Genomic DNA, 13,598 nt, shown 5'->3' on the forward strand with positions numbered 1-13,598 from the left:
TTTTGACCACACTTAATGTGTGTAAATGGAATACATTCATTATTATCTGTATTCAATCACATGTACATAAGTGCGTCTGCTGAGCGCTGACTGGCAACTAAGAAGATAAACTATGAAGCAAAAAACTGAGGCTGATTTTAGCGCCAAGCATGTAACAACAAAAAAGGTAAAGAAATTTAAAACAGAAATGATGAATTTGTTGATGTACTTTTTATGTGAGAAAAGTACAAACAGATCTGATCTAGTCAAACTGCAGATGCATTTTAGAGACAAGTGGAAATGGAGGCTCTCATAAGTCGTCATGACAGATTATGTTCAGATGTCTTAAATGCTGAGTACATTTAACTAAAATCAGCATGTGACAAACTTTCATGACATCAAACATTATGAAATCTGACAATTACCAGAATTAATACAACAATGTTATACACTAAGTATTCGCTCATCTGCCTCCACACGCATATGAACTTGAGTGACATCCCATTCTTAATCCATAGGGTTTAATATGATGTCAGCTCACCCTTTGCAGCTATAACAGCTCCAGCTCTTCTGGGAAGGCTTTCCACAAGGGTTAGGAGTGTGTTCATGGGAATTCTTGACCATTCTTCCAGAAGCGCATTTGTGAGGTCAGACACTGGTGTTGGACGAGAAGGCCTGGCTCACAGTCTCCGCTCTAATTCATCCCAAAGGTGTTGTATCGGGTTTAGGTCTGGACTCTGTGCAGGCCAGTCAAGTTCTTCCACAACAAACTTGATCATCCATGTCTTTGTGGACCTTGCTTTGTTCACTGGTGCTCAGTCATGTTGGAACAGGAAGGGGCCGTCCCCAAACTGTTCCTACAAAGTTGGGAGTATGAAATTCTCCAAAATCTCTTGATCTGCTGAAGCATTAAGAGTTCCTTTCACTGGAACTAAGGAGCCGAGCCCAACTTCTGAAAAACAACACCACACCATAACAGCCCCTCCACTAAACTTTACTCTTGGCACAATGCAGTCAGACAAGTAACGTTCTCCTGGCAACCACCAAACCCAGACTCATCCAGCAGATTGCCAGACGGAGAAGCGTGATTCGTCACTCCAGAGAACACGTCTCCACTGCTCTAGAGTCAAGTGTCTGCGCTTTACACCACTGCATTCGACGCTTTGCATTGTGCTTGGTGATGTAAGGCTTTGTTATGGCTGTGCCTATGTGTCTTGTTCTTTCTGTTTTGTGGTGTCTGTTTGTGTATCCCTCCATGTCACTAGGTGGAGCTGTCCCTGACCCTGAAGGCTGCCACAGAAGCCCCTCCAGCTGATAGGTTAGTTGCCTGTCTTTTGTTTGATTTTGGTTTGATGAGTAGCTAGTCAGATTTGTGGGTGGAGTTAGTGGATTTGGTTTGTTATTTTGGCCTGGCTTACCCCTGGAGATATGGCTTGTTTCTTTGTAAACCCTTTGTAAACCCTTACACCCTTAGGGAGGAACGTAACAGGCTTGGATGCAGCTGCTCGGCTATGGAAACCCATTCCATGAAGCTCTCTACGCTGTTCTTGAGCTAATCTGAAGGCCACATGAAGTTTGGAGGTCTATAGCGATTGACTCTGCAGAAAGTCGGCAACCTCTGCACACTTTGCGCCTCAGCATAGCTGACCCTGCTCTGTCATTTTACGTGGCCTACCACTTCTTGGCTGAGTTGCTGTCGTTCCCAATCACTTCCACTTTGGTATAATACCACTGACAGTTGACTGTGGAATATTTATTTCATGACTGGACTGGGAACAGGGTTGGGATCCTACTTCACAGCTTAAACTACGTACAGAAAATAAGATCCCCCTTGAAAGACAGTAACTATAGGCAACAACAATTCATTAAGTTAATCAGCATATCAGACTTCCATCATCATGAGTTCAGTTCTAAAAGTAGAATCCTGAAAATATGTGCTACTGCTGCTGTTGTTCGTCTCATACTTTCAGAGAAAATGACATCATTCACACCCAGATGTGGCCTCTGAGCACCCGCCAGGCTAAAGACATGACATATATAAAGTTACACGCCAAGCTTCATACTACAAACAGGCCATAGGAACATACAGACACAAATTCAATGTTTAAATGTACATATCTACTAGTTTTGTTATTAATCTACAAGTTATTCTTCAGGCCACACGGTGCATCACAAAACAGCAGCACATAACACAGAACTACATAAAGTACAGATGTACACAGATCAGGCATAACATTATGAGCACCTCCTTGTTTCTACACTCAGTGTCCATTTTATCAGCTCCACTTACTATATAGGTGCACTTTGTAGTTCTACAGTTACAGACTGTAGTCCATCTGTTTCTCTGCATACTTTGTTAGCCCCCTTTTACCCTGTTCTTCAGTGGTCAGGACCCCCATGGACCCTCACAGAGCAGGTACTATTTGGGTGGTGGATCATTCTCAGCACTGCAGTAGCACTGACGTGGTGGTGGTGTGTTAGTGTGTGTTGTGCTGGTACGAGTGGATAAGACACAGCAGCTCGGTGCTGACTTCTTATCTGGGAATGTGCTAAATGCAAACAAACGTGCTAGACTACATGCTAAAATGCAAAATCTCAAAGTTATGAACCAACTAACATGCTAACCAACATACTAACCAAAAAAAAGTTAGAAAAAAATAACAGTGGAAGTTACTATAAAACACTGCATTACCTGTTTATCAGCCTGAAAGAAAGGAGGGAAAGGAAAAGTCCAGTGTTTTTCTTCCACATGAGCAGACAGAGGAGCAGATGTGCTGACTTTACTTAATTAAACCACTTTAACCCGAATGATTTTCACTCAGAGTTAGACTTACATCACTTCTAGGTCAAAATACATTTAAGCCAACAAACTCTGACATTGTTAGTCAGTTAAACACAAGGAAAATAATTAAACTTGCCCATCTGAGGAGGAACTGGTCCTACATCAGTACATGTCTAATATTAAAGAACTTCAGTAGACATCTAAAACAGAAAGACATCATAGTTTCACTGAGAGATAATTTTGCATCTTTCAGAGGTTTATGGTAAAGTTCATCTCTTGCTGCAGCTAAGATGACCACATATATTCTATAAGAGGAATGAGTGTATTAATAACTCTGGGAGTTTCATTTGTCTACTTATCTTTTAACCACATCTAGTTTATCATCTCAGTTCTGTCTCTGTTCTCACCATTTATCACGTGGATGTTGAAGAGGAGCCTCGTTACAGAACGGTAAGATGTATGTTTGATTCAGAATATTTTAATAGTTTATGAAAGATGCAGTACAAATTTCGGTATTTGTGTTTAGACTGATGTTTCTACCATTTCGGTTTCATAGAAGTTCAGTTTATCTTTACTGTCTCATGTGGGATTGTTTAGGGGGGAAGGTCTGGAGAACATATGATCACATGATGCTTAAGAAGTAACAAACAAAACATATGCAATGCAAATAAAATGTCCTGTTTTTGTTTGAGGAACAAAAAGAGATGCATTAAAACTACACTGTGGGGTTAGAATAGCTCTAAATGAAGAAGGTGATCCATGTTGCTCAGTATAGACCTTTCTTTGTGAAGAACCTGCTGGTTATAAATACTCAAACATCACTTATAACGGTTTTCAAAATATAATAAGTTCTTGTTCCTCAATCAGGTTACCATAACACATAATTATGAAACAAATGAAGAACTGATTAAATGAAACACAGATTTCATTACAGTGTCAGCATTTAACGTTTTGGACTTTTTAACGACTTTGGATGAAGATGTAGAAAAAAATAATTTAACTGTCATTAACTAAAAATATCCTCCAGGCTGCTGTGATGAGGTCACTGAGAATGGCTCCACCTCTTCCTCTGATCTTTCTGCTCATGATTGTTGGTGAGTCAGTGTTTGTTGTGGTTTGTGGTTTCTCTCAGAATCAGCTCAGTGTTGTAGAGTAGCTGCTGGAGTTAGAGAGAAGTGAAGCTGTAAGCTACAGTAACTCTGACTGTCTTATGGGCTCCAGACTCTGTAATCAGCTCTTTCATGCATCATATGTTTCAGGAGCTTTTGGAACAGAGTGGAGTGTGAAGTTCAACCAACGGGAAATATGTGCTTTAAAAGGATCCACAGTGTTTATGAATGGAACTTATACTCACCCAGAAGGTCTTACAGTGAATGAGACTTTCTGGTGCCTAGAAGTTCCATGGGTCGATCTAACTGATCTGAGTAAAGACCCAGATTATTCAGGCAGAGTTGAGTATTTCACTGATGAACAGAAACACTTCTCCCTCAAACTGAGTGATGTAATGAAGAAGGATGAACATCAGTTCTGCTTCAGAATCATAACAGATGTAGATAAAGAAAAATGGCTGGGTAAATCTGGAGTTCAGCTCAGAGTTGCAGGTGAGTTAATCATCCCATTGTCCAGCTATAAGACACAGCTCTGGTTTCAGAGTAATGTTTCTGATTCATGACTGCTCTGAATATTCATGTTGTTTTTTCATCACTGATTTTATTGATCTGCTCTAATGATGTTCAGCTTCTGTTCTGATTCACTTCTACATCATTTTATCTGTTCTTACACCTGATTCAGTTTATCTGCTCATCTTATTTTTGACCCTCTCCACATCAAATCATGGAAAAACATGAATCCTTTCAAAAAACTTGTTATTTAGATATTGCTTTAAAGAATTTTCATGTTGAAGTTATGAACATTTAGAGCAATTATTCAGCAAATGTTGTAAATAACACACACATTGTCGCTGCTGGAACAAAACCTTTTGTTTCAAAAATGGTAACTTTACCAAAGAAGAGTTACATATTTATAACATTTTTAAAATCTACTTCTGATTCTCTGTTTATAGTGAAAGTATTACACAGTGCAAAAGACATATTTTTTAAAATATTCAAAAAAAGTAAAAAAACAAAACAAAAAAGGAGATGTAAGGACAATATATAAATATGTTCCAGACTAGATGAATATTTTATGAACAGTTATTTTTTTTTTATTTTCATGTTTGTTTGTTTGTTTGTTTGTTTGTTTTTTTCCTTCATTGGCCTTTATTCATCAAACATGTGTGAGGTCTCAACTGAAAATTAGCTCATTACTGATTTAATATTTGAGTAAAATATACTGCCAGTCAATACAAAACATAGTTTACTGAGTACAGTAGAATCTCATATACTGTATTGTCACTCAAGCAGTCAGTGTTTTATAAAATTAATCACACTAAACAATCACATCAATTTCAGATCTGAAAAACGGCTACATTTTGTTCATGTCACATTTTATTCTTTTTAGTCATTGTAGTTTCAACACTATATAGATTTCAAAGCTTTCTGTACTCGACCACAAACTCCACTTATGTTGCATCAGCTGCTGAATGTTTTTGTTATATTGATTCACCATCTTTACATTTGCAGGACACACTTCTTTTAAATTATATGTTCATGAGGCCTAATTTTTGCAGATGATATGAAAATAAGGTTCTCGTTTGTTTCTATGAACTTGAAGCTGATTTATAAATTGCACCCAAATCACTGTTTGTTTTGATGTACAACAGTTTCCTGAATCAGAAGCAGAGAAGATCAAACATCATTCAGTTTAATTAAATCTACACTCGTTTATAACTTTGATGAATGAAGTTCACTGTCTTTACAGCTTTTCTCTCCTGATCTGATGGTCCTCTTATTGTCTTAGAGCTCCATGTGGAAACTCCTGAAGAAGTGACAGAGGGAGAAACAGCAGATCTGACATGTAAAACCACCTGCAGTCTGACTGACCCAACATTCATCTGGTACAAAAATGGACGTCCTTTAACCACAAAGACCATCAAGAACAACCAGCTCCACCTGCAGACAGTCAGCAGTGAGGATGCAGGCAGTTATAGCTGTGCTGTAAGAGGATATCAACACCTCCACTCTACTGCTCAGAACCTCAGAGTCAGATGTGAGTCATGTCATCTTTTTTTCCCCCTGAGTAAATAAATTTATTGACTTTAAAAATGTATCCTGGCTTTCCAGGCTTGTTTAACAGTTTGTCTTGTTTAATAGCATTGTTTGCATAAATTAAGCAAGATATTAAATATGTAATAAATGTTTCACGTTTAATAATATTCAAACTTTCAAATACAAATCATGTAATTATAATAATCAAATAATTATCTAGATCCCCCAAAGAACGTCTCAGTGTCAATCAGTCCCTCTGGTGAAATAGTGGAGGGCAGTTCAGTGACTCTGACCTGCAGCAGTGATGGAAACCCACCTGTGAAGATCTACACCTGGTTTAAGGGATCAACATCAGTAGGAGAAGGAAAAACCTACAGCATTTCCAACATCAGATCTGAGGACAGTGGAGAATACACATGCCAGAGTCATAATGAACATGGAGAGAGAAGATCCACTGTGCAGATTAATGTTACATGTGAGTTAATCTTCTGGTATTAACCCCTTAAAATCCTCATTATTCAGGCTTATAATTCATTAACTACAGGGATGTCAATCCAATCTGGCTGAGCAATTTTTTACATTTTGAAGTTATGTTAAAATTCTGGCCCCTGACTGTTAAAGTGTTTAAACTTAAATTCAGCTGAATCTTAGTAAACATAAACATATTATATCTTTTCAATTTTTCTTCTGCTATAGATCCTCCAAACAATGTCTCAGTGTCAATCAGTCCCTCTGGTGAAATAGTGGAGGGCAGTTCATTGACTCTGACCTGCAGCAGTGATGCAAACCCACCTGTGAAGATCTACACCTGGTTTAAAGAAGGTGGAACCTCACCTGTAGGATCTGGACAGAATTACAGCATCATCAGCATCACTGCTGACCACACTGGACTGTACTACTGTGAAGCTCAGAATGAACATGGAGCTTTAAAAGGAACCATGATGGTCACCTTTAAGAGTAGGTGATAAATAATATTTTTTCTTTAATGTTTTATTATTGCTTATATTCTTCAAATACAGTTATTGAAATCAATTTTTATATTTGTTGACTATATTTGTTACATTTTGACTGTGACGGGTCAACAGAATTCCGACAGTCACGGATAAAATGTGCTAAAGTAGTTTTATTAGCGTCAGGCAAAGCCGTGGTCAGAAAACAGTTGTGGGTCAGATCCAAAAAATACAACAGGATCACAATCGTGATCATTACACCAGGCAGAAGAGAACAAAGGGAATCAGCAAAAGTCGTGATCGAAAAACAAGCCAAATAATCAAAAAACACAGATCCAAAACAATGCGCAAAAGTACAAAAAGGGCTAGGCAAAAGACAAAGTCAGGGAAACAAAGCAGAGGTCATAACAGGGCACAGACAACTGGAATAGAATGCTTAGTAAGTTCTTAGTGAAGCAATACCTCGCAATGTCTCAAACTAAGCCTGGGCTTAAATACTAAACTAATCTGATCATATGATATCATACACAGGCGCACAACATTAATAGTCTGAAGATTGCGAGCACTGATAGGTGCACAAGCGATTGTCTGATGTCATTTGATCTCCTGAAGGATTGTGGGCAAGGGAGTCTGTTACAAACTCCGAGTCCGAGGGAAGTTGCTCTGACACGTGATCTCCCAATGTAGTCCAAATGAAGTCCTCCCGATGTGTGACACTGACACTGCAGTGTGTGTGTGTGTGTGTGTGTGTGTGTGTGTGTGTGTGTGTGTGTGTGTGTGTGTGTGTCACTGCAGGTGGTTCAGTGGTTCTGTATTCAGTGGTTCTGTATGTAGTTGTTGGAGTCAGTCTCTGTGGAAATGCAGCTCTGCTCACTGTAGTTTTCTGGATGCGGTGAGATTCATATTATTCACTTATTATTTATGTTATTCTTTATTTAGTTTACTTACTAATACTGTTCTTTTTATCACACACATGAAGTATTTCTATTAATTTTAATACTCAAATAGAGATTTTCTGAAAGACAGTCTCTACAAATAACCAAGTTTATACATTTTCACTCGGCATGAATAAAATAAGTAATAAAGATATATTGAAACAGATTTTCTCTTCTTTAGAGCTAAAAGACAAAACAGAAACCTAGAAGAGCAAGATAATGAGGTGAGCTTCAGTAAACCTCCAGGCATTCATGAACACATTAGTAATAATTTATAAATTGTTAATGAGTTGTAAATATGGTAATAACATGGTAATTTTGTAGTAATAAGATAAATAAATCTAAAATTTATATTGTTATTTTTGATAAATATTAAATTATTTCTTATTCCTTAACAATAGACATTTCTCAATAACAAATTAGTTATAAGATCAATTCCCTTATTTTTTAACATTCATTTTTTCAAAATTTTTAGAGTAGTGTAACTTATCGCTTTTATAATTGTATCATTACGGTAACTGTAAAGTGCTGCCATCAAAAGCTTAATGTAGTAAAGCATGTCTGTAATTACAAAACATTTACACTAGATGGCTCAATAAGACTGAGGTTTGTGTGATGCAGCTGTGAGGAGGTGATGGTGCTGTTTAAAGTTACAGAGCTTCTGTTCTCATTCAGTAAATCATGATGAAGTTATTTTCTCTACTTCAGTAAAAGTTCTTACAGTAAACTTATTTAATGATCGCTAAACTCCTTCAGTCTCTCTACACCTTCTCTAACCATCCTCTGTCCAGAACGCTGACCGTAATGCTAAGGACGACACGTACACAGCTCTTCAGCCCACAGCCAGGTCCTCTGATGATGTGTACCACACACTTGCAGTAAGTGTCTCTTCACAAATCCTCCCTCTAGATCTGTAAAGAATTCCTAACTCAGAAAACTAAATGGAGTTCTTCATTTCTCCTCCTCTGCTTCATTCTCTCTTTCCCTCACACAGGCTGTTCAGTCCAGTTCTCCTGATGCCCTGTACACAGCTCTGGACCCTCAGTCCAGTTCTCCTGAGTACGACACTCTAGCAGTGAGTTCTACACATTAAACTGTGATACTCAGTAACAGAGAAGGTGATCAACTCCATATACAGTGGATTCACTTTAGATCCCTTCATCATGATCCAGTGTGAGTGAACATGGTGGATTAGGACTAAGATTAAGGATGTTGTATTGAACTGTGTTTGTGGATGTTTGTTCTGAGGTTGTCTGTTTCTTTGTTGTTCATGTTTCTCTATGATATCTGTGAGCTCAGTGTTTCTGGAGCTCTCTTTATGTGATAAACATGAATGTCTGAGTCTGTATCAGTTCTTCATCTACAAGACATGATGATCTCTTTATTTTAGCTTTTAAACTCAGTTCCTGCTAAGATGTGTTATGGAAATTGTATCAATTCCATGTATTTGCTTTATTGCTTGCAGAGTGTAAGGCTATGTACAGGCAAAAGATCATGGACAAAATACCTTGTCCTCTGACTGATAGAAGTGCTTAGCTGCCTAGATACAAAAACAGGATGTATCCTCATATAGCGATTGACCTCGGTCACCTGTCCTACACCCCCCATTACTTCTGCTTTCATAAGATATTCTAGTCAGAGCATCTCTGGTCATGCATGTACAGCATGACCTGAAGATGCTGCATGTATTCACAACCTAATATGGCTATATTAACAGAAATCTGCCAAAGACTGATTAGAACAGCAGTCAAACCTGCCTTATTTGATATCCAGCCAACACCTAGTTTAGGGTATAAAATCCCTATATAAGGGAAACCGATTCAGAGCCCGCTCTCATCTCTTCACTGTCTGGTCTGTAACACTTTCATTTCATAAATAAATACTATTCCTTTTTAAAACCTGTGATTTGTTCTGATGTCAGGATTTCCATGACAGATGTAAAACTACAGATGTTATGTTGTTTCTTTGTTCTTACTCATTACTCCGTGTAGATACCTTCATAAATCCAAACATCTGCTAAAATGTGAAAAGCTTAATTTTCTTTGTAAATATAATCATATCTGTATGATTCAGTGCAGAGCATCTTTTCTCTGTGAAGAGTATGAAATGCTAAGAGCTGAAATCATTCTGATATAAATGTTGTGTAACAGCTCTTATTCTCAGCATGTTAAGATCAGTGTGAGGCTGTTAGTGATCTGCATTGTGTTCTCTCACCACATTCACATGCTGGGTGGAGCTCAGCTCTGCATCTCTGTATGTTCATGATTGTATATTTCTGATTAATAAAATATATAAAAATATGCAGCCTTGTAAAATGGTTTCATATATAGTAAGCTCATTTTCTGCAGATAGAACTGATTTATTTTTCTATCAGGATGCTCATTAATGTTTGCATTTACATGAGCTTTTCCCCACAGAGCCCAATAAAAACATGATCTTTTTTATAAGCAGATGCCACAGTTTATATGTGTCAGATGTTTTTAAAGTGTTTTACTTGAATTCTTCAGTTTTCAACATCTCTATGTTCTCTTATCTTTAATAAAAATGTGTAAATGCATTTGAACATTAAAACAATTCAAGTCCCTAATTTTACACAACAGATAAAACAGCGCCCTCTTCCTGTTAACTCACCAACTGCAGACAGACTGTTGAGAGAACAGTGATGACTCAAATTCGACTGTCTCTTAAAGTGACAGTACAGACAATAAACAGACTCCTGAATGGAGAAACTGGTAAAAGAGGAATAGAGAAATATCTGATCTTAGAGAGCAGTGTGGTAAAAATGTGCATAAAACAACCATATGTGGTAAATAATTGCTTTGTTTGCTAATAAGCTTTTCCTATTAACTATGGAGTAATTTATACATTGTTTTGTTCTCTTGATCTGTGTAGTCTTTAGTTTACTAACTTTCAAGCTGGCAGAGTAAAGTAATGAAGCTGTATCATCAGTCAGTTATAACAGATGGAGTAGTTTTATACATGAATCTCAGTGTGAATACAGTAAATTGAAAGTTGTGGTTTTGAAAGAATAAGCTTTGTTAAATTGGTTTTGATTGTTAAAATAGTTAAAAATGATATTGAAATGTGCAGCAGATCAGTCACTCTGTTCTTCAGATGATCTGATGATGTTTATTCTATCAGCTGGGTAACACTGTACTGAGATCAGCACTGATAAACACACCAGTGATCATTACTGCTTCATACAGTATCAGGAGAAGAGGAGGAACTGGATAAAGTCCTGCATCATTACATGTTTAATATCAAATAACTTTAATATTAGACATGTAAAACAGAAAGACGTCATATTTGCACTGATAGTACAGACACATCTCAGACACTCTTTCTGCAGCTAAGAACGACACATGCATCCTATAAAAGGAAGTTCAGTGCAACAGTAAAATGCATTAATCACATGTTTATCATCTCAGTGCTGTCTCTGTTCTCACTTTGATCATTTGGATGTTGGACATAAGACTCATTACAGAACGTTAAGATATTTTCTTTATTTCAGAATACTGTAGTTTATCAATAATCTCATAGCTTACAGTACACTGTACCCTGTAAAAATCAGTTATATTCAACTTTACTCTCTTTGGACATATACAGGGTACAGTATAATGAAACATGAGTTACCACCTTGGCAACTGCTGCATTAGCATTAGAGAGAGTATAGAGCGTAGTGACTTTTGAACAATGAGGCAATCAACAATGAGCTTCACTTATTAGAAAATGTGCAGCTTTACATCCAACACAGCCTGGATGGTAGATGTGTGAGGCAATTTACATTTATATATATATATATATATATATATATGATTGATTACATTGGTTGAAGTTATGCATTATCACTAGCTATTATTTTGTTTACCTCTAATAAACAATATCTGAATAGAATTACATACACAGATGCTAATTAATGTGTCTAATGTTAAAGATGGCACTCTTTGCAGTTATTAGGTTTATACTTCATCTTGAGTTGTCATAGTACAGAAGTTATAATAGACTTACAGGCATTAATGGTTTAATAGATTATCTAATGGAGACACAAGTAAGAAAACAGAGAGAGGAAGAGCTCATACCTGCAGAGAGAAAAAGAGAGTGATATGTGGATTATATCTGTACTGATGGAGGAGAATATGTGGAGCGATGGGCATCTAAAGAAAAGAAATAGATACAGCATAAATTTAATTCATCTTTTGGCATTAATATTTCACTGACCACAAAGGAAAATGTATCATATTTCTGATATCAGTCTGAACCGTCTGTCATTCACCAGTTGTAACCAGTAATAGAATCTCTGAGAAATCCTAAGTAAGTGCTTTAGTCCTCTGTATCCCACACCAGTATGTTCCTCTAACAGTTAAAGTTGTTATGAATGTGTGCAAAACTGATTCTGAATCAGGATATTAAGTCTGTTTTGCAGCAAAGCCTGACTGATAACACAGACATTCACAAACCTGCTGCTGGAAAAGAAAACACTTGTAAACTCATCATCAAAGTGAATCTAGTAGAGATTAATTCTGTCTATGGAGGGAATTTAATCTGTAGACAGTCAAAGTTAACATGCAAGAGGTCCCAAATTAATGATCATCTTTTCAGAGTGGTGGGTTGTGAAGAGTCTATAAAGTTAAGCTGTAGTTTAGTTCTTGGTTTGTTTCACAGTTTAGTTTCAAGTTTATATTTTCTTTACTTTGTTTAAAAGTGTGTTTGTGCCTCCTTGTTTCCTGATTTGAGGGAGCTAAACTGAGACTGAACAATCAGATTATTGGTGATTGGATATTGTTCGTGTTTCATGTAACAAGAAAAAAGGTAACTGCGTGAAAATCTAGATGTAAACACCCACAGAACGCATTGTGAATGCAATCGGATCACTCAAACCACAATCGGAGGTAGTCAGAGATGATTTTGACCACACTTAATGAGTGTAAATGGAATACATTCATTATTATCTGTATTTAGTCACATGTACATAAGTGCGTCTGCCGAGCGCTGACTGGCAACTAAGAAGATAAACTATGAAGCAAAAAACTGAGGCTGATTTTAGCACCAAGCTTGTAACAACAAAAAAGGTAAAGAAATTTAAAACAGAAATGATGAATTTGTTGATGTGCTTTTTATGTGAGAAAAGTATAAACAGATCTTATCTATTCAAACTGCAGATTCATTTTAGTGACAAGTGTAAATGGAAACCATCCAAAGTTTTTCCAAATAGACTGTTAGATTCCCTACAGTGAAACTCTCACTCATGCTTCCTGCCTCACCTTATGTAAGGGTTGGCTCCAGGGCTAGGCCACCATCGGCCACCAGGGGGAATCAACCACCCAATCCAATTCTCCCTGTTTGAGAGAGCCAGTCCAGGTGGGTTTTCAAACTGCCATTTGTTTTCTACCTGTTTTCAGGCGCTACGTGAGACGGCCTCTATAGTGCGGTGGTAGAGCGCCTGTTTATCAACGCGGCGCCGTGCATTTGAGTCCCGGTTTCTGTGGTTTTATGTTATTTCAATCATACCTTCCAACCACACAGAAGCTTAGCGTTTGGGTCCTGCCTTCTAAAACCCTGTGGTGGCTCACCCAGTTGACTTCTGGAACACCACCCAGATGGTCTGAGTTCAAGCCCCACCTCCTGCAAGGTAACCTGTTACACCTTATTCATTACAATAGATTTTCATGACAGATTATGTTCAGATGTCATAAAGGCTGACTAGAGTACATGTAGCTAAAATCAGTATGTGACAAATTGTCATGACATCAAACATATGGCATCTGACAATTAATATAACAATGGCATATAATGTTATACTGAACAG

General features: G+C 37.4%; 1 protein-coding gene across 1 annotated transcript in view; it reads left to right on the forward strand.

The window, feature by feature from the left end:
* Positions 1 to 13,227, forward strand: part of LOC118797721 (B-cell receptor CD22-like) — a 29,143-nt gene extending 15,916 nt beyond the window's left edge. The window contains exons 2-7 of the mRNA XM_036556987.1: positions 4,021 to 4,362; positions 5,660 to 5,908; positions 6,604 to 6,851; positions 8,584 to 8,670; positions 8,787 to 8,867; positions 13,192 to 13,227. Coding sequence (XP_036412880.1) covers positions 4,021 to 4,362; positions 5,660 to 5,908; positions 6,604 to 6,851; positions 8,584 to 8,670; positions 8,787 to 8,867; positions 13,192 to 13,227 — 1,043 coding nt within the window. The remainder of the gene's footprint in view (positions 1 to 4,020; positions 4,363 to 5,659; positions 5,909 to 6,603; positions 6,852 to 8,583; positions 8,671 to 8,786; positions 8,868 to 13,191) is intronic.
* The last annotated feature ends 371 nt before the right edge of the window (positions 13,228 to 13,598 follow it).

The sequence above is a fragment of the Colossoma macropomum genome, unplaced genomic scaffold, assembly GCF_904425465.1.
Source record: "Colossoma macropomum unplaced genomic scaffold, Colossoma_macropomum, whole genome shotgun sequence".
NCBI classification, from domain to species: domain Eukaryota; kingdom Metazoa; phylum Chordata; class Actinopteri; order Characiformes; family Serrasalmidae; genus Colossoma; species Colossoma macropomum.